The sequence below is a fragment of the Scardinius erythrophthalmus genome, assembly GCF_964197995.2.
Source record: "Scardinius erythrophthalmus genome assembly, chromosome: 9".
Lineage (NCBI taxonomy): Eukaryota > Metazoa > Chordata > Actinopteri > Cypriniformes > Leuciscidae > Scardinius > Scardinius erythrophthalmus.
This window is the reverse complement of record NC_138229.1, coordinates 3,805,482-3,826,408: the sequence shown is the minus strand read 5'-3', so window position 1 is coordinate 3,826,408 and position 20,927 is coordinate 3,805,482. Positions and strand designations below refer to the sequence as shown.

The window sequence follows — 20,927 nt, the reverse complement described above, 5'->3', positions numbered from 1 at the left end:
CGAGGGGCGGGATAAACGGCTGTCTTTCAAATTCCCTCTGCACGCAATAGGACAGCGCTTCAACCAACCAGACCGATTTCCCAACAGCGGAGCTTAGTTGATAGATTCAACTTTTGCCAAATCTGGCCGGCAAAACGACGAACACATCTTCCTTTTTTAAAGAATGACTTAAGTGTCGTTCTTTGCTCTTTTCTCAAAGAAAAACTTAACTCCAAGTCCTCCAGAGTCGCGGCCAAAGCCGATTCGAAAGACCGTTGTTCTCCATCAGCAGCCGCCATTCTTTGTTTTCAAGTAGCAGCAGCCAGGTAACCGTCGCAACTCTGTCGTCATATGTTATGCCCGCCCCCGCCTACTCTATACACAACGTGATTGGCCTGACCCAATCTGGGTTTTTGCAGCGAGAAGGTTTATTGAGAGTGTCTAGACTACCCTGGCTGCGAAATACATTTTGCTGCCGCTAGGGTGCGTCTAGATTTCTAGGCTAACCAACTTCTAGAATAATTTCACATTTCTACTACATAAATGACCCAATTTAAATACACATTCATCTTTCCAGTGGTGAAATATCCCTTTAAGGCAAAACACATATGCAAAAACTTTGTGTTTTCATGCACTTGTCAAATTTGTCTTTTCATAACGTGTCGTTTCAGAGTAGTGCAAATATAACATTCAAAATACACTTTGTGTGAGTGTTTATTTTATTGCACTATATCTATTTCTGTCTGTAGATTTCAATTACAATAGATTTATTCAAAAGCGTTTTCTCAAATTTCCACTTCAGCAGCTTTACATACACCGAACTTTAGTTCTATATATTTTTTTTACATTTGTTTCTTCATATATCATTTTCCTGATTTTAATATAAGATTTGGTAACACTTTAGGATTAGGGCGCAATTCTCACTGTTAAAGGGGTGGTTGAGTATGATTTGACTTTTCTAACTTTAGTTAGTGTGTAATGTTGCTGTTTGATCATAAACAACATCTGCAAAGTTACAACACTCAAAGTTCAAAGCAAAGGGAGATATTTGCTTTTAAAGAAATCGCTTTTTAAGGACTACAACAAACGGCTGGTAGAGACTACACCACATTCCTCCCGGGTTAGTGACATCACCAACCCTAGAATTTGCATAAACCCCGCCCCCGGAACACAATTTATAGATTATCAAGACAGACTATGCTAATCAATGACTAGAAGATAACTACACATAAGCTTCATAAATTCACCAACAAACCATTCAGAAATGTTGTCTACATGTTGTCACTTCTTCTTGAGTCTCTCCATCTTTCTGACTCCGGTTTGAACATAAAAGGCTAAAAGTTTTTGAAATGTTCAGTGCATGTGTGTGTGAGGTAAAAGGACATGAACTCTTGAAGCTCCGCCCCCTGTGCCGGGAGCAGCAGCTCATTTGCATTTAAAGGGACAGACACAAAACGGTGCGTTTTTGTTCACCCTCAAAAAGTGACAATTTTAACATGCTATATAAAAATATCTGTGGGGTGTTTTGAGCTAAAACTTCACACACACACTCTGGGGACATCAAATTCTTATTTTACATCTTGTGAAAAGGGCATTATACCACCCCTTTAAGTTAATAGTGCGAATTATAGGATATATATGATAATATATGCTTTATACATACTAATAAACAGCCAATATCCTAGTAATTAGCCATTTTGAATTTGATTAAGAATTTAGAATCTGGCTTTTTCCAATGTTCAGATTTGTCTGCTGGAAATATATGCAAATTGGGGCATATTTAATTAGACAATGCCTAATTTGCATATACTGTATAAACATAACATTTCAGGAAACGTGTAATGCAAAAAAAAATCAATCAACTGGGGAAGTATGATAATATCTATTGGTTATATTTTTCTAACCTTGGCTTAAAGGAATAGTTCACTACAAAATTTAAATTCTGTCATTTACTCCCCCTCAAGTTTCTTGTGCTGAACACAAAAAAAAAAGATATTTAGAAGAATGTCGGTAACCAGACAGTTGATGGACCCCATTGACTTCCATAGTAGGAAAAAAAAATACTATGAAAGTCAATGTTGCCCCACAACTGTTTAGTTACCAACATTCTTCTAAATATCTTCTTTTATGTTCAGAAGAAGAAAGAAATTCATACATGTTTGAAACAGCTTGAGGGGTGAGTAAATGATGAACTATCCCTTTAAGACAAGACTAACTGCTGTTAAATATGAACCCGGAAAGGAATACTAAGTTTTTACTATTGTTGTCACATGACCTCATTATGTGCACGTGTAATTCAAACTTCTATTGTTCACTGTATAAGAGTTCAAAGTTAGCATCTTTGTTTCCTCACATTTCTTTCCTCAGTTTTCTGATGCGCTTTCCACCAGAGCAGCCGCTTCTGGCCCAACATGCGAATAACGCTGTTTCCAGCCGTCTCGTTTCCCTCCTCTATCTCCTCTTCCTCACTCTCCTGCTGGAGAAAGATCAATAAACACAAACATATTCACTGAGTAGCATGAATGAAATAAGACATGTGTCGTGGAGAAGCTTGCGAATGACAACAATGAAGATGATAAACATGTTTAATGGAGTCCTGAAACGAAAACAACAACATTGCACTACTCATTTTATCGGGTGAAGTCGTAACGGCGCTTATGATTCATCATCGATCACATCGATAGATTTATGCTGTGAAATCACGCTGTAATCAAACCTAGAAGCACATGGATCAATAAGCTCATCGATGTGGGGCTTTAAAGGACCCGTGTATTGAGCGCTCTATAAACCCGTGAACTGTGTGTCACAGATATTTTCCTGTCATATACAACATCTTCATATATCAAACAGCAGAAAATATAATACACACAGCTGGCTAATACTTATTTAAAAACATTCTGAGAGGTATTTCTTGATTTTTTTTGCTTTAACTAACTGAAATGTTTACGCCAATAAATCTTTTTTTTTTTATAGATTTGTCTCTGTTTTCTCAAAAATACTTTTAAAATCTATTTCTTAATGTATTAAAGTGCATTTAAAAGCATGAAATCAAGACAAACGTGACATAAATGATTAAAACAGCATGATCTAAACCCTTTGTTAAAAATGGAAAGTTGTTTTCAAATAAAATTGTTTTTCTCCATTGGATTTTTTTAGGCATAATATTATTTGCTAATATTTATTTAGAAACATTCTGTGTTATTTTTTAAGAAATATTATGGGTATTTCTTGATTTTTTGCTTTATCTAAACGAATATTGGTCAGTAAATACATTTTTATCTTTTTAATCTTTTGTAAAATCCCTGGCCTGAACTGTTAAAATCCATTTCTTTATGTATTAAAGTAGATTTAAAAAAGCATTAAGATGAACATGACGTCAATAATCAGAACACAACATATGAACAGTAAAGTTGCTCTGCGATAAAGACAATTTGTGCAAAATATTAAAACTTGTTTTCAAAGTAATTTATTATTATTCAAAGTAATTTAAGCATAAATCTCATAAGTTAGTGAGGTTTATGTTTAAAACAAATAAGAAAAAGCTTTCTGATAATATTTATTTATACATATTCTGATTTATTTATTAAGAAATATTACAGATATTTCTTGATTTTTTTTTTTTGCTTTATCTAATTGACATGTTTAATTGGGAATATTATTTTAATTGGTCAGTAAATAATGTTATAGATTTGATTCGTCCCTGTTTCCTCAGTGTAACTTTACATATTAGTCTTTTGTAAATCCCTAAATTATTAAAAATCCATTTCATAATATTAAAATGCAATAAAAAAATAATTAAATCATGACAAAGGTGCAATAATGGCGTTTCATATAAAATATTAAAACTTGCTTCCGAAACTTTTGTTTTTTAGATGTTTTGTTTGTTTGTTTTAAGTATAAATCTATTTTAGTGAAGTATATTTATATTATTCATTATAATTTTAAATAAATAAGTTTAACTTTAAATAAATAAGTAATTAACATTATTTATGCTCAAAAACAAGAAAAAGCTTTTTGCCAATGCAATAAATTAAAGATATTTTTAACTGGAAAATTTTTAATTTTTTTAGCAGTAAATACATTGAAATTATTACTATATTACCAAAATATTACTTTAAAATATTCACTACATCTTAAAATATCAGTACCTGTATTATTATTTTTTTCACTTTATAAGACAAATAGATCATTCTGATTTTTAAGTGCCGTTAAGCTCACCATGATCATGGGATCCTGCAGCCACAGACGGATCAAGGTGGCCAGTGTGTAGTACAGGACCAAGAGCATGATGGGATTGACAAAATGGTGCCATTTCAGACCATTGTTGACAGCGAGCTTCCAGGTAGAGGAGCAGTTGGTTTGAATGATGGAGGAGATACCAAACACACTGTGGAGAAACATTCAACTGTTAATGTCTTCATTATGGGGTGTTTTTATCCTCGTCTTACTCTTGCTGTGTCTGAGAGAAATGATCACATGACCACGGCCCATTGTAAGGGAAAAACAGGAAGTGATGTCGATAGAAAAGGCTGTCAACACCGTCATTCAACAGTCACGCAGATCTTTCATCAACTACAATTAGTCCACAGTCTTTTCCAACCAGATACAACACACACACACACACACAGGGCTGCTTCCACAGAAAATGAGAAACAATAGTGGTATCTCACTATTTATGGATCCCAGGGAAGAAGGTAAAACAGGCGGATGGATAACTAAGAGTGTTTGAGTTTAATGAGTTTATCGGACCAGAATGCACTTCTAACTTCAGTTTGAGTCGTCTTAATTAACCTTTACGATCACGACCGCAATGCAAACCTTAAAAGCTGCTTTTAAACATTGAATTGATTTGAAATCACTCAGAGAAACACATCAGGAACACACTTTCTTCACACATTTAAACAAGGCTGCTGGACTATACATAGAGCTAATGGTTGCACGCAGTTGATGAACTGATACTGAGCGTCAAGGACACGAGCGATGGAGCAGAATGAGTCCGTCAGCACCTGCAGATCATGAACGCTTCATAACCAGGCGCTTTACACTGGTCAGATCGGAGAACACGGAGGGAAATATCCGGTGAAGGACAGCTAGTGCTAAAATAAACAGTAGAGGTGTGTTTGTTGCAGCAGTTTAAGGCATCACAGGCATGCAGAAACGGCTCTATAGCATCATCCATCACGCTGAAGGCAACGCGGTGCAGTGAAGAATTACACGAATTAGCAGGCTTGTCTTTTCCACTGCTAAAGCAAATATTTAGAATTTTTACATCATTTTTTGGGGATTTTTTTTTTATATATTTTTATATTTAATAATATATTATTATTCAAAATATAAAGGATTTTTATTACAGTACAAACAAAGAGTTGTTGTTTTTTACAATAATGAGATTATTTTGCATTAAGGCACAAATGTAAAAAAAAAGAAAATTATATTATATTCAAATTTTAAAGTTTTTTTATTTTTTAAAACAGACAGGATGTGTTTTTTACAGTACAAAAAATTAAGGTTTTTAAAGTAATGAATATTTATTTATTCATTCACTCATACATACAATTTAATTTAATTTAATTTAATCGCAGTTGGTTTTACATCTTCACAGAAATATATTTAAATGTGTAGTAAATAAACTGACTGCAGAATTATTATCAATAGTTTTTACACTACTTTTTAAAAGTTTGGGGTAGGTCAGAAAAATAAATTAATACTTTTATTCAGCAGTGATGTGTCAAATTGACAGTAAAGACATTTGTAATGTTACAATATTATGATTTTTACCTGTTCAGTGAACAAAATATATCCAAAATGGCAGGAATAAGCAGGCGATTTTCATTTTTAATTCAATTTTTAACATACTTAAAAATCATTAAATGCCAAAAAAGCGTCCAGTCTAATTAAAAATATAATATATTACCCAATATTTGAACAGTATGTGCTATGGATTTTCATGCTTATTAGACTAGGCATAAGTTTAGCCACGTCTACGCCACAATAATTAACGCAAAAATTTGGAATTACCTTAATGCATAATTTAACATTATAAAAATGTCTTGTTAATCGCATCATAAAAATGCTGGATCTATTTCAGGAGGGTAATTACATAAATGATTGTAAAAGAACAAACGAGTGATTCCTTTGGCACACACACACACACACACAACATTCGGCTGATGTGCGTTTATGAAGCTACATTTATTTGACTCTACAGTTCGTCTCCAGGTCTTTTGTGGACTGGCTTTTGTCAGAACATGCGAGAACAGATGGGATTCGGGATCTTTTATCTGTGCGCCGCCTAAACCCTCCGTGTCTATCAAAGCCCAGGCATTATGGGTATTTTAATACTCATTCATTATTTACAGTATGCTGCAGGTACAGATTAATATGCATATGATAACATTAAACATATGACATATTATATAGTATTACTGGCACTGTCATACAAGGTTGCATTCAGAGTCCACTCATTTATAAATAATTAAAGAGGACCTTTTGTGCTTTTTTTACATGTTCATCTTTCTTTAGTGTGTAATGTTGCGGTTTTAAAAAGCATTCGCATTAAAAAGCTCTGCAAAGTTACAGAGTCCCTCCAGCGGGAGTTCTTCTCTATATCAGTGTCAGTGTTTCTTAACTCCTGAAACACCTCCATTGTAGTCTTGAGTTTTCTTCACGGAAACGAACATGTCGCAATATTCCTCATTTAGATAATTAATATGCAGAATAAAGTGGGCCTGGTTGAGTTAGTTAGCAGTGTGTTGAATCTCATGGTTATATTAAGGGGCGGGGCATTTCCCAAACACACTTGAAGCGCTTGACCAATCACAACACACTGCTACAGCTGACCAATCAGAGCACATCGTGCTTTTCAGAAGGAGGGGCTTCATAGAGACAGGAACTAAACAGAGCGTTACTGACAGACTGGGAAGAGAGGAGCTGCAACAATGGAGAATATGGGGAAAATTCTTGAATATTCAAGCATTAAAAACTATTCTAGTAGAGCCCAAAAACAAAATCTAGACTTGGCATAATATGGCCTCTGTGGAGCAAGTTTTTTGCATAAATAGATGTAAGTTGTTTGACAAATGTTATTAAAAAGGAGGGTCTCCGACCATCTACCACCAGCAGCCAAATCTGGATGAACAAACAATTGACAGTGCAAAATAAAACATGATATATACTGTCTGATATAATAGATATAATATTAGTACTAAACATTACGCAGTACGTGGCATATGCTGACCTGGTGTAGCTGTCGTTGGGCCTGATGGCCTCCTGGAGGAACTGGAACTGGTTGGAATAAAGCACGATGAGATGACCAGCACTGAAGATGGCCATGAGAACACACAGACAGCTGAAGAGGAGCTTGTCGAAGGTCTTGCAGAGTGACCACCACGTGCACAGACCCAAGAACACGAAGAAGTAGACGGCTGACGTCAGAGAGGGGAGCATGATACCTGGAGACCAGAACAGAGGCCGTTTTAAGCCGTATTCGGACGGGAATAACTGTACTAGGGTAGATGGAGTAATGTCATTTTACCACAGGACGTCTGTAATATTAAATGGCCAATTCGCACGGGATAAGATATCTCAGTAAACTAGCAGAAGTGGGAGAGTAACTCGATTTGCGCATCACCGTCACTCCTGTCGTCATGTGTGTATTACGCTGCTTCCTGATATCACGTGCGCAAACACATACAGTGCAATGCATAAGTGAATACACCCATGCTAAAGTTGACTAAAAAGAGGAATAAAAAATCATCTTTTGGAAACTGAACTTAATGCCTTAATTTAAAAAATTAGGAAAAATCCAACCTTTAAAGGAGACATATCATGCTTTTAAATCGTTCCTTTTAACATATAAATCATACATTTGTAGTCTATATAAAGCGGAACTGCAATGCTTGGGTCTGAATTCCTCATTATTATAGCTCCACAGGCCCCCTTTTTACCCCTTTTCTGGTGTGCGTCTGACAGCAACTCGTTTTGGTGCGGTCTCTTTAAATACAATTGAGACACATCATAACCCGCCCCCTCTCCAGTTTGCAGAGGTGACACTCCACCCCGTTCGGCCATTTTTGTAGTTTAATAGCAGAGATACGATTATAGCGGCACAGAAACTTTTTATTCACACGTTATTAACAAAATGTCAACAACGGAAGACTTACATGTTCGAGCCAGAGTCCGGAGCCGGAGCGAGATGAAAATGAAGACGACGAACCTGCAGAAGAACGTCTTCATATGGATGTATCGCAATGGTGTGTTACTTACTGTATTTACACATGAAACTTTGGTCTCCCGACCTTTTACCACCGTGTCGATTTATTTTGATTAATATGTGCGAGGGAGAGAGAGCAAGACAGCGTCTAGTATGGAGAAGGTTTACACTTTCGCCAGGGTCTGAAGAGAGAGAGTGAACGCGCGCGCGACCGGGTCTCACTCTCTCTCTGCTCGTTCTTTCAGTTAAACATGCGCACTGTCATAAGCGCGGCAGTTCATCTACATTAGACGGTGTAATGAAGCGTATGGGTTACTACATCCAACAACAGAACATTTTAACTTACCCTCTCGTAACTTCTGCATCTTTTAGCTTGGACTACAAAATTGCAGCGAGAAATAAAAAATGGCGGATTGCTCGAAGTGTTGGGCTGGAAGTCTAGTCCTTATTTGGCAGTTCCGCTGCAAATACTGTGACGTGATTGTTCACAAAACGTCATAGATAACAGAAAAATCTGAACAGGTTGAAAAATATGACCAAAACAGAATATAAAGATATCAACGAAGCACCTGAAGAGAATAATTTCAACTTTTCTGTACTTCTAAACACTCCAAATATACAACACAATGCATTTAAGGGCTAAAAAAGTGGATTTAGCATGATATGTCCCCTTTAAGGACACCAATTTTCTTTGTGAATGAATAATGTATCGTAAATAAATAAATGTTCTTCCTTAAAATACAGGGTGCATAAGTGAGTACACCCCTATGTTAAATTCCCATAGAGGCAGGCAGATTTTTATTTTTAAAGGCCAGTTACTTCATGGATCCAGGATACTATGCATCCTGATAAAGTTCCCTTGGCCTTTGGAATTAAAATAGCCCCACATCATCACATAGCCTTCACCATACCTAGAGATTGGCATGGGGTACTTTCCATAAGATCATCTCTCAATGCAAATCAAACTAGCTTTTAGGCTAACTGAAATAAAACCATGCCAATCTCTAGGTATGGTGAAGGCTATGTGATGATGTGGGGCTATTTTAATTCCAAAGGCCAAGGGAACTTTATCAGGATGCATAGTATCCTAAAAAAAAATATAAAAAAATACTTAAAAATAAAAATCTGCCTGCCTCTATGGGAATTTAACATAGGGGTGTCCAAACTTATGCACCCTGTATTTTAAGGAAGAACATTTATTTATTTACGATACATTATTAATTCACAAAGAAAATTGGTGTCCTTAAAGGTTGGATTTTTCCTAATTTTTTAAATTAAGGCATTAAGTTCAATTTCCAAAATATGATTTTTTATTCCTCTTTTTAGTCAACTTTAGCATGGGTGTATTCACTTATGCATAGCACTGTATAACCTATATTTATATATATAAAACAGTTATGTCCGGTCGAATTATGCATTATTAACTTCAGATTGGATTGTGTTGATAATAGGCACTTAACTAACGCTAAAAGATGTTTCGTGCCTCTAACAAGTGTTTTCGATCTTCTTTCTGATCTGAATGGTGTGTAAAACACTTGAGTTTTGCCACAGACTCGTCCCAGCGTCTAGAACGCAACAATGCTTTTCAAGCCTCTCCATACTTGAAATATCTCAGAAAACTACTTTTAAACGGGAAATGAGGAAATATTTGCGTGTTTACAGCGGCTCTATTCGCATGGGATTAGTATCACCTGAGGTCATTTTTCCAGACCTTTTTAATGAAGGTAAAAGCCGCCGTAATCTTTACTGACATTGTCCGTGATGATCACTGAGATGCACATTCGGACGGGACTAAAATCACAGAGAAGCTCTGGTAATTATTACTTTACCCCTCCTCTCCATGTTACACTAGTCCCATCCGAATAGGGATTTAGACTGACTGTTTGGCTTATGGGAGATTAAAGAATTTAAAATAAAGAATCCTGAGCAAAATGTATCACGGTTTCCACAAGTCGCACAACTGTTTTCAACATTGATAATAATAATCAGAAATGATAATTAAGCAGCAAATTAGCATATTAGAATGATTTCTGAAAGATCATGTGACACTGAAGACTGGAGTAATGATGGTGAACATTTTTGAAAGGTAGTTCACGTTAAAATATCAGCTATCCACACCTGTTAATCCCAGTAAGATGGTGACCACCACTTGTCCAGCGGTTGTGATGAGGTTACCGATGATCTCTTTGAGTTTGTTTGCCACTCCTGCTACTCTGCGCAGAATCTTCATCTTTGTGCTCTCCTGCACCTCTTCCTCCTCCTCTTCCTCCTCTGCCTCATCTCCACCTTCTCCGTCACGCTCCTCTTCCTCTGCCTCATCTTCTGCATCAAAGTCCTCATCAAACAGCATTTCGTCATCTTCATCTTCATCATCATCGTCGTCGTCATCATCATTTTCCACCTTTTCCAGATTTTCAATCTCCTCCTGTGTCTGATCAGGGAAAACAAGAATCATGCACATTTACTGTATGAATGAAAAACACATATGCCCTACTACAGCATTTGTTAAAATCTGCATTATACAAGCCAAGCAAGCAGTGTGGACTTAATTGTGAAATGTGCTATTAATTTCTGAATGAATATTGCTTGCACCACCAGCTGCCTTTTCTCCAAAGCCAAATCTGGATGAACAAACAATTGACAGTGCAAAAATAGAACAAAAAACATAATTTTTTAAATATTTTTCATTGCATGATATATACTGTCTGACATACTAGATATAATATTAGTAATAAACGGTATGCAGTAAGTGACATAGTAGTCCATTTCGAGAACATTTCTCTGTTTAAGTGCTGTTGAATCTGGTTTAGATTAACTGTGATCTCACACACAGATTCACAAATAAACAATAAGGCCCATCTAGCTTTAATGGCTCCATATGTATGGCCTTCAGCACAGGAAACTACTTCCTGCTCACGGTAGCACATACTGATAAACACCAGTAAACGTTTAGCTACAGCATGAAGCAATTCTTTAAACCTCTAGTTATGTCTCCTAGTATTACAGCTCATCACCCTTTAAACAAAAGGCAATCTGGATGGATGGATAGGTGGCTGGATGGATGTATAGGTGGATGGATGGATGGATGTATAGGTGGATGGATGGATGGATAGGTGGATGGATGGATGTATAGGTGGATGGATGATGGATGGAGGGATGGATGGATGGATGGATAGGTGAATAAATGGATAGGTGGATGGATGGAGAGAGGGAGGGCGGGATTGGGGGGAGGGAGGGCGGGATTGGGGGGAGGGAGGGAGGGCGGGATAGGTGGATGGATGGAGGGATGGATAGGTGGATAAATGGATAGGTGGATAAATGGATAGGTGGATGGATAGAGGGAGGGCGGGATGAATGGATGGATGGATGGATGGATGGATAGATAGGTGGATAAATGGATAGGTGGATGGATGGAGGGAGGGCGGGATATGTGGATGGATGGAGGGAGGGCGGGATGAATGGATGGATGGATAGATGGAGGGATGGATGGATGGATGGATGGATGGATGGATGAGGGAGGGTGGGCGGGATGGATGGATGGATGGAGGGAGGGAGGGAGGGAGGGCGGGCGGGCGGGATGGATGGAGGGATGGATGGATGGATGGATGGAGAGAGGGAGGGTGGGATGGATGATGGATAGATGGATGGATGGATGGAGGGATGGATGGATGAATGGATGGATAAATGGATGGATGAATGGAGGGAGGGAGGGAGGGAGGGAGGGTGGGATGGATGGATGGATGGATGGATAGAGGGAGGGCGGGATGGATGGATGGATGGATGGATGAATGGATGGATGGATGGATGAATGGATGGATGGATGGATGGAGGGCGGTATGGATGGATGGATGAATGGATGGATGATGGATGGATGGATGGATGGATGGATGGATGGATGGATGGATGGATGGATGAATGGATGGATGGATGGATGGATGGATGGATGGAGGGCGGTATGGATGGATGGATGAATGGATGGATGAATGGATGGATGATGGATGGATGAATGGATGGAGGGATGGAGGGATGGAGGGTGGGATGGATGGATGGATAGATGGATGGATGGATGGATGGATGGATGGATGGATGGATGGATGGATGGATGGATGGATGAATGGATGAATGGATAGATGGATGAACGGAGGGATGGAGAGAGGAGGTAAGCAGAAGGATGTTGAATGCCTCAGAGCCACTGTAAAAAGTTTGGGAACCACTGATCTAGAATACACTTATGATCTGCTTTACAAGTCTAGTCCAACAACTTGCCTTTCCTCGTCCTATCACATAAACCTGTTCTCATAAAACAGTTTTGTTAGATTTTCTCTGGGGAAACAAAAATTTGGAAAAGCTGTTTCTGGGGCGGGATTAAAAAAATGTGATTATGGGATTTCACACAGTAAAGTTCTTTAACAAGATTCTGCTGCTGGCTGGCACTGCATGCACACTTTAATTCATCCAATCATAATCATGTAAGGGATAATGTACAGTCACTGTTGCAGAATAAACATTCTTTTTAGATAATAAATGGCGAACTGTACATTATCCTGCTGACAGATTGTTTTTGAGTTGAAATTATTGTATTATGTGAGAAGAATGAAAGCATGGACCCTACACCTACTCCAAACACTACCCGTTAAACACTATCCCCACTATTATACAATCTTTAAACACATTATTTCTACTTTTCAAATATTTTCTTAATTTTTAAAATAAACACGTCTCCTAACAAACATGCGATGGGAAAAGGGAAAAGAATGAGTTCAGATAAAGGCGGATTTGAACCCGGGCCTGTCACGTGATTTGCGTCAAAAGCTAACGCCACATGCCGTACACTCCATTTCATCTTCGAAACACAAATTAATCTTTTTGATGAAATCTGAGGATTTCTGTCCCTCCATTGACAGCTACGCAACTACCACTTTGACGCTTCAAAAATTTCATAAAGAGATCGTAAAACTAATCCATATGAATTGAGCGGGCAACATTTTCTGAAGTGGTAGTTGTGTAGCTGTCAATGGAGGAACAGAAAGTGGTCAAATTTATTCAAAGATATCTTCGTTTGTGTTCTGAAGATGAACGAAAGTCTTACAGGTTTGGAACAACATGAGGGGGAGCAATTAATGACAGAATTTTCATTTTTGGGTGAACTAACCCTTTAAGTAACATTAATAATACAGTATTATTAAGTTAAAGTAGCTCAGCAGATATAGTTGAGTTTGATAAATTGATAAAACAGACAAATTATTATTAGTATTATTATTAATATAATATATAAATATATAATATATAAAATATGAAATATAATATAATTGAGTTCACGTAGTGTAACAGCGCAGCGCTTCTGGGTTGTACATCAGAACGTAGACTCACTATTGGCCGACGCTGGTCATGTGCGTGATTCTGGCCAATAGTGAGCCTACGTTCTGACGCGCCGCTGTTACACTACGTGAAGTCACTCAGAGGAACACACAAAAGAAAATGAAGAGTTGAAAAAAGTCGTTATTTTTGCGCACAAAAAGTATTCTCGTCACTTGATAAACTTAAGGTTGAGCCACTGTAGACACTTGGACTATTTTAATGATGTCTTTACTAACTTTTCTGGGATGGCAGATCTCGATCACATAGAAGCCTATGGAGGAGTGAGAAAGCTCTCAGATTTCAACCAAAATATCTTCATTTGTGTTCTGAAGATGAACGAAAGTCTTACGCGGTTGGAACAACATGAGGGAGAGTAATTACTGACAGAGTTTTCATTTTTGGGTGAACTAACCCTTTAACGCTGGCCTATCCATCAGTGCTGGAAAGGAAAGTTCATGATCATTGTGTTTGAAACGCGTCAGACTGCAGCCCAGTAAACACATCAGCAGAGGTGTCTGGAGAGCACATGTTCTCTGTGTGTGTGTGTGTGTGCGTGTAGAAGCAGGAGTGTGTTTGAGTACTGTGACGCACCTTCTCCTCGTGCTCGAAGTCGTGGTTGTCCTGGGCCATGTCCTCGCTGGGACGCTTGTGAACCAGCTTTCGGCACAGCAGCCACACGGACAGGCTCGCCATGAACATCCCGATATCTGGGAGGAAAACTCGGATACCATTGCCTGCATCTGCACCAATGACACTACAAACACACACACACACACACACACACACACACACACACACACACACACAGAGACAGAGAGAGAACAGATTAACACACAGTACAGTCACAGAGCCTTTGGTTACACTTTATTTGGTAACACTTTATTTGACAGTGTCCTTGTTACATATGTTGCATGTACTTACCATAGTAAATTATGCATAATTACATGCAATTAACCCTCAACCAAACCCTAATCCTACCCTAACCCTATAGTAAGTACATGTAGTTAATTATTATTACTCAGAACTTAAATATATAATTACACTGTAACAATGACACCTTAAAATAAAGTGTAACCCTTTATTTTAGGGTGTCATTGTTACAGTGTAATTATATCTTTAAATACTGAGTAGTAATTAATTAAGTGTACTTACTATAGGGTTATGGTAGGATTAGGATTTGGTTGAGTTGCATGTAATTATGCATAATTTACTGTTATTTCTATGGTAAGTACATGTAACATATGTAACAAGGACACTGTAAAGCCTTCGTTTAATGTATATTGATTATTGTTCAACATCCATCTTTCTTTAATGAATGTTCCAGTATTCACATGAATCTGTTACAGGTAATCGTGACTATAACAAACAAACTACCGTCGCCAGAATTCCTATTAAACCGCACACCATGTGTGAGAGGCGGAAAACATTTGTGAGAATGCCGTTTTCCAAACATTTTCCAGTTTGAGCTTCTAACACATCTGTTGTGCGCTCGAATGCGCCGTTTTATATGCTTCCCCACCCAGTTCAGTAAACTCTGCCTCGCACCATATTAAAAGAGTATAAATATTTCCCATTAAACACATACTGGGTTCTTCTGAAACTTACACAATAGTGAAATCAAGTCTTTCTCAGAGTTCTAGTGTGTGTCAGGTTGATTTAGTCTGAACAGGTTTGAATGAAGGTGTTTTTAATGATCGGTTTCACCATCATTCAGACAATGAATTGCCATTATTAAGTCCTAAAGGGAAACATATGGTGCATACAATAACCTCAGATGTATGGAATGATTGATGTGCTTATACAACATATAGCCTTCCAGTTAGAAAGAACACTAAGTGTTGCTCCAGGTGCACTAAAGCATTTATTATGCATGCATCTGGAAATACAACAGAGATGCATGACTTAAATGACACTAGACACAGCTAGATACAGTCCAGGAGGAAAATTAGGTTTGAGTAAAAAGATGATTTACCGTATTTGCACCAACCTTACCTTACTATCAATTAAAAAACAAAAGTCATTGGGATTCAAACATCCAATTTACAAAAAAAAAAAAAAAAAAAAATGAAAAGCCTAGATTTAATAACTGTGCAGCTGCAGTTAAACATGAAATTGCGGGTAAAAATGACCCGATAACATTAAAATTGTCAGACATTTTGTACACGCCTTCCACGACACCTCAGGGTGTCAAAACTTTGCAGGCATATTCATAACTCTGAATGAGAAACTGTCACAAAATGTAAATAAATATATATATATATATATATATATATATATATATATATATAAACTGTATATCATAGGTTAACCAATATTTCCTGTAACTAAATTGTTTCGCCAAAACTTTTGCTTGTAACAATGAATTTCAGATCCCAAACATCCACTTCACAACCATTCCTGCATCAACACCACTGCGCTCGTGTGATTGACTTCAGCGGGCCGCTATGTCACAGATAAATGCCTTCGCTCAACTAACAGGAGTATAAACAGTTTACAGCTGAACTTCCGGCCACTTATGAAGAATCGAGCCATCCCACCAGCGCTGCTGGAAAAAGGTGCAGGTCGAGATTCCCGCACTCAGAAAACCACACTTAATACAATCACAGTCAGGCCGGCGCACACACATATCAGGTCAGAGCACACACACATCAGGTCAGAGCACACACACATCAGGTCAGAGCACACACACATCAGGTCAGAGCACACACATCAGGTCAGAGCACACACACATCAGGTCAGAGCACACACACATCAGGTCAGAGCACACACACATCAGATCAGAGCACACACACATCAGGTCAGAGCACACACACATCAGGTCAGAGCACACACACATCAGGTCAGAGCACACACACATCAGATCAGAGCACACACACATCAGGTCAGAGCACACACACATCAGGTCAGAGCACACACACATCAGGTCAGAGCACACACACATCAGGTCAGAGCACACACACATCAGGTCAGAGCACACACACATCAGGTCAGAGCACACACACATCAGGTCAGAGCACACACACATCAGATCAGAGCACACACACATCAGGTCAGAGCACACACACATCAGGTCAGAGCACACACACATCAGGTCAGAGCACACACACATCAGGTCAGAGCACACACACATCAGGTCAGAGCACACACACATCAGGTCAGAGCACACACACATCAGGCCAGCGCACACACACATCAGGTCAGAGCACACACACATCAGGTCAGAGCACACACACATCAGGTCAGAGCACACACACATCAGGTCAGAGCACACACACATCAGGTCAGAGCACACACATCAGGTCAGAGCACACACACATCAGGTCAGAGCACACACATCAGGTCAGAGCACACACACATCAGGTCAGAGCACACACACATCAGGTCAGAGCACACACACATCAGATCAGAGCACACACACATCAGGTCAGAGCACACACACATCAGGTCAGAGCACACACACATCAGGTCAGAGCACACACACATCAGATCAGAGCACACACACATCAGGTCAGAGCACACACACATCAGGTCAGAGCACACACACATCAGGTCAGAGCACACACACATCAGGTCAGAGCACACACACATCAGGTCAGAGCACACACACATCAGGTCAGAGCACACACACATCAGGTCAGAGCACACACATCAGGTCAGAGCACACACACATCAGGTCAGAGCACACACACATCAGGTCAGAGCACACACACATCAGATCAGAGCACACACACATCAGGTCAGAGCACACACACATCAGGTCAGAGCACACACACATCAGGTCAGAGCACACACACATCAGGTCAGAGCACACACACATCAGGTCAGAGCACACACACATCAGATCAGAGCACACACACATCAGGTCAGAGCACACACACATCAGGTCAGAGCACACACACATCAGGTCAGAGCACACACACATCAGGTCAGAGCACAGACACATCAGATCAGAGCACACACACATCAGGTCAGAGCACACACACATCAGGTCAGAGCACACACACATCAGGTCAGAGCACACACACATCAGGTCAGAGCACACACACATCAGGCCAGCGCACACACACATCAGGTCAGAGCACACACACATTAGGTCAGAGCACACACACATCAGGTCAGAGCACACACACATCAGGTCAGAGCACACACACATCAGGCCAGAGCACAGACACATCAGGTCAGAGCACACACACATCAGGCCAGCGCACACAAACATCAGGTCAGCACACACACATCAGGTCAGCACACACACACACACACACACACACACACACACACACACACACACACACACACACACACACACACAGAGAGTAGTGTTTGAAGAATGGTGCTGTCATCAGTGGGTCAGGTGTAATTGTGTTTAGCGCTCCTCCTGGAAGCGGCTGTGGACGGCAGACTTCTGTCCGCAGTGTAAGTGGAGAGTAATGTTATCCGTCTCTGTTTACTGAAAAACACTTAAACTCATCGCTCTAGTGTGTGCAAGCGTATTACACGCTTTTAAGAGATTTCGCAAACAAGTGATAACAAGTGATATCCTTACAGTATCAGACCAGAAGACCAGTTGCTTTAGGCTGAACTTCTCAAAATGTTAATCTATAAACGGCTCATTTTTTATTACTATTATTTTGACTTACACTACCGGTAAAAAGTTTTTAAAAAAATATGAATTTCAAAGACTTTTATGTTCAGCAAGGCTGCATTTATTTATTTTTTATCAAAATAAAAGTAATATTGTGAAAGCAATTTTTTTAATATTTATTTTAATATTTTATTTGATCAATGTTGGAAACAGTTGTGCTCAGGGGCGTGGGAAGTGGGGGTGCTGGGGGTGTTTTCACAGAATTGTAAATGCAACGCATATGCTTGTTCAGTAACATTTATTTATTTTTAGCATTTAGTCATTTATTTGTAATAAACACTTTAAGTGGGCTATTTAAAATGTGTTATTTATACAGTACCAGTCAAAAGTTTGGAAACGTTACTATTTTTAATGTTTTTGAAAGAAGTCTCTTATGCTCATCAAGCCTGCAGTTAAAAAAAAAACAAAAACAAAAAAACCCAGTAATATTATGAAATATTATTACAATTTAAAATAATGGTTCTCTTTTTTAATATATTTTAAAATGTAATTTATTTTTGTGATGCAAAGCTGAATTTTCATCAGCAAGTACTCCAGTCTTTGGTGTCTTATGATCCTTCAGAAATCATTCTAATATGATGATTTGATACTCAGTTATTATCAATGATGGTTATGAGTTATGCTGTTTAATATATTTTTTTGGAATACTTTTTTCAGGATTCATTGATGAGTAAAACGTTAACAGCATTTATTCATAAAAACAGCATTTATTCAAAATAAAAACATTTCTAACAATATAAATCGTTACCATCACCTTTTATCAATTTAACGCATCCTTGTTGAATTAAAGTACTAATTTCTTTTAAAAAAAAAGTTATTGTTCCCAAACTTTTGAACGGTAGTGTATATTGTTACAAAAGATTTCTATTCTAAATCAATAAGGTTCTTTTTAACTTTTTATTCATCAAATAATCCTGAAAAAAAGTATCTCAGGTTATAAAAAAAATATTAAGCAGCACAACTGTTTCCAACATTGATCATAAATCATCATATTAGAATGATTTCTGAAGGATCATAAGACACCAAAGACTGGAGTACTTGCTGATGAAAATTCAGCTTTGCATCACAAAAATAAATTACATTTTAAAGTATATTAAAAAAGAGAACCATTATTTTAAATTGTAATAATATTTCATAATATTACTGTTTTTTTTTTTTTTTTAACTGCAGGTTTGATGAGCATAAGAGACTTCTTTCAAAAACATTAAAAATAGTAACGTTTCCAAACTTTTGACTTGTACTGTATGTTAAATTATGTTTTTAAAACATATGCGCAGAGTGTTACGTAATATTGTGTGTGCGTCGAAAGAATTTGTCCGCTGCTCAAAAAAAAACAAAACAAAAAAAAAAAACCCCGAGCTACTCCTGAGCGCAAGTCCACTGTCAGTGTTGTGTAAGGTTAGCACTAGGCAGGTTTTTTGTGTTCATTTCTATTTCCTGTCGCTGTGCAGGCTCTTTTATTGTATATGACAGCCCAATAACCCTTTTCTTTAAAGGAGTCATTTATGTCCCGTTAACCGGTCCATTGCATTAAGAATAAAAGCAGGATCAATAAAGTCAGAAATGTGATGTGCAGTCAGGTTTGAGTGTGTGCGCTGTTTGAACGAGTGTTCTCACTGATACGCTTGTTGTGATTCGCGGAGTTTTGACGAGTTTTATAGTCTTGATATTGTTTATTATTGATATTGATTTAGATATATTGATATAGTCTTGATATTGTTTATTATTGATATTGATATAGATATATTGATATAGTCTTGATATTGTGTATTATTGATATTGATATATTGATATAGTCTTGATATTGTGTATTATTGATATTGATATTGATATATTGATATAGTCTTGATATTGTCAAAAAACGAAGAAAAAAAAAATGACTGAACCCAAAATTTTGAACGGTAGTGTAGAATATTTGCTACAAAAGATTTCAATTTTTAATAAATGCTGTTCTTTTAAACTTTTTATTCATCAATGAATCTTAAAAACAGTATCACAGGTTATAAACACAAAGCACAGCACAACTGTTTACAACATTAATAATAAATCATTATATTAGAATGATTTCTGAAGGATCATGTGACACTGAAGACTGGAGTAATGATGCTGAAAATACAGCTTTGATCACAGGAATAAATTACACTTTAAAATATATGTAAATAGAAAGACATTATTTTAAATCTTAATAATATTTCAAAATATTACAGTTTTTTCTGTATTTTTGATCATATAAATGCAGGCTTGAGCAGAAAAGACTTCTTTCAAAACATTAAAAATAATAATAATAATGTTTCCAAACCGGTACTGTATATCTAAATAGAAAACCACTATTTTAAATCATAATAATATTTCACAATATTACTGTTTTTACTGTATTTTGATCAAATAAATGCAGCCTTGGTGAGCATCTTATTATATAATTTTTTTTTATAATTATTATTTTTTTAATTATTTATTTCTTATAAAAAGTCCAAACAATCACAAACTTTTAAACAGCAGTGTAGCTTTAATTAAAATGAAAGTATCATAATTTACCATAGGTTCCCTCAGTGTGAGAAATGAACCAGAAGGAAGTATAAACCAGACACTTGTTCAAAAGTTAAGATACTGTATAGCACTACATTTAGATTAATATGATAAGCAACATAAAAAGCTCATGTGACAATGTAGCAGAAGACGTGCATCATTGCATTGTTTTTACATATTATCATTTTTAAAAATAAACTGTACTCAGTA

At 37.5% G+C, this 20,927-nt stretch overlaps 1 protein-coding gene across 1 annotated transcript in view; it reads right to left on the bottom strand.

The window, feature by feature from the left end:
* The window catches only part of piezo2b (piezo-type mechanosensitive ion channel component 2b), a gene marked incomplete at both ends in the record, with an annotated part of 108,352 nt that overhangs the window by 68,824 nt on the left and 18,601 nt on the right, over positions 1 to 20,927 (bottom strand). Inside the window, 5 exons of the mRNA XM_081373360.1 lie at positions 2,333 to 2,455; positions 4,198 to 4,366; positions 7,217 to 7,430; positions 10,310 to 10,616; positions 14,141 to 14,303. Coding sequence (XP_081229486.1) covers positions 2,333 to 2,455; positions 4,198 to 4,366; positions 7,217 to 7,430; positions 10,310 to 10,616; positions 14,141 to 14,303 — 976 coding nt within the window. The remainder of the gene's footprint in view (positions 1 to 2,332; positions 2,456 to 4,197; positions 4,367 to 7,216; positions 7,431 to 10,309; positions 10,617 to 14,140; positions 14,304 to 20,927) is intronic.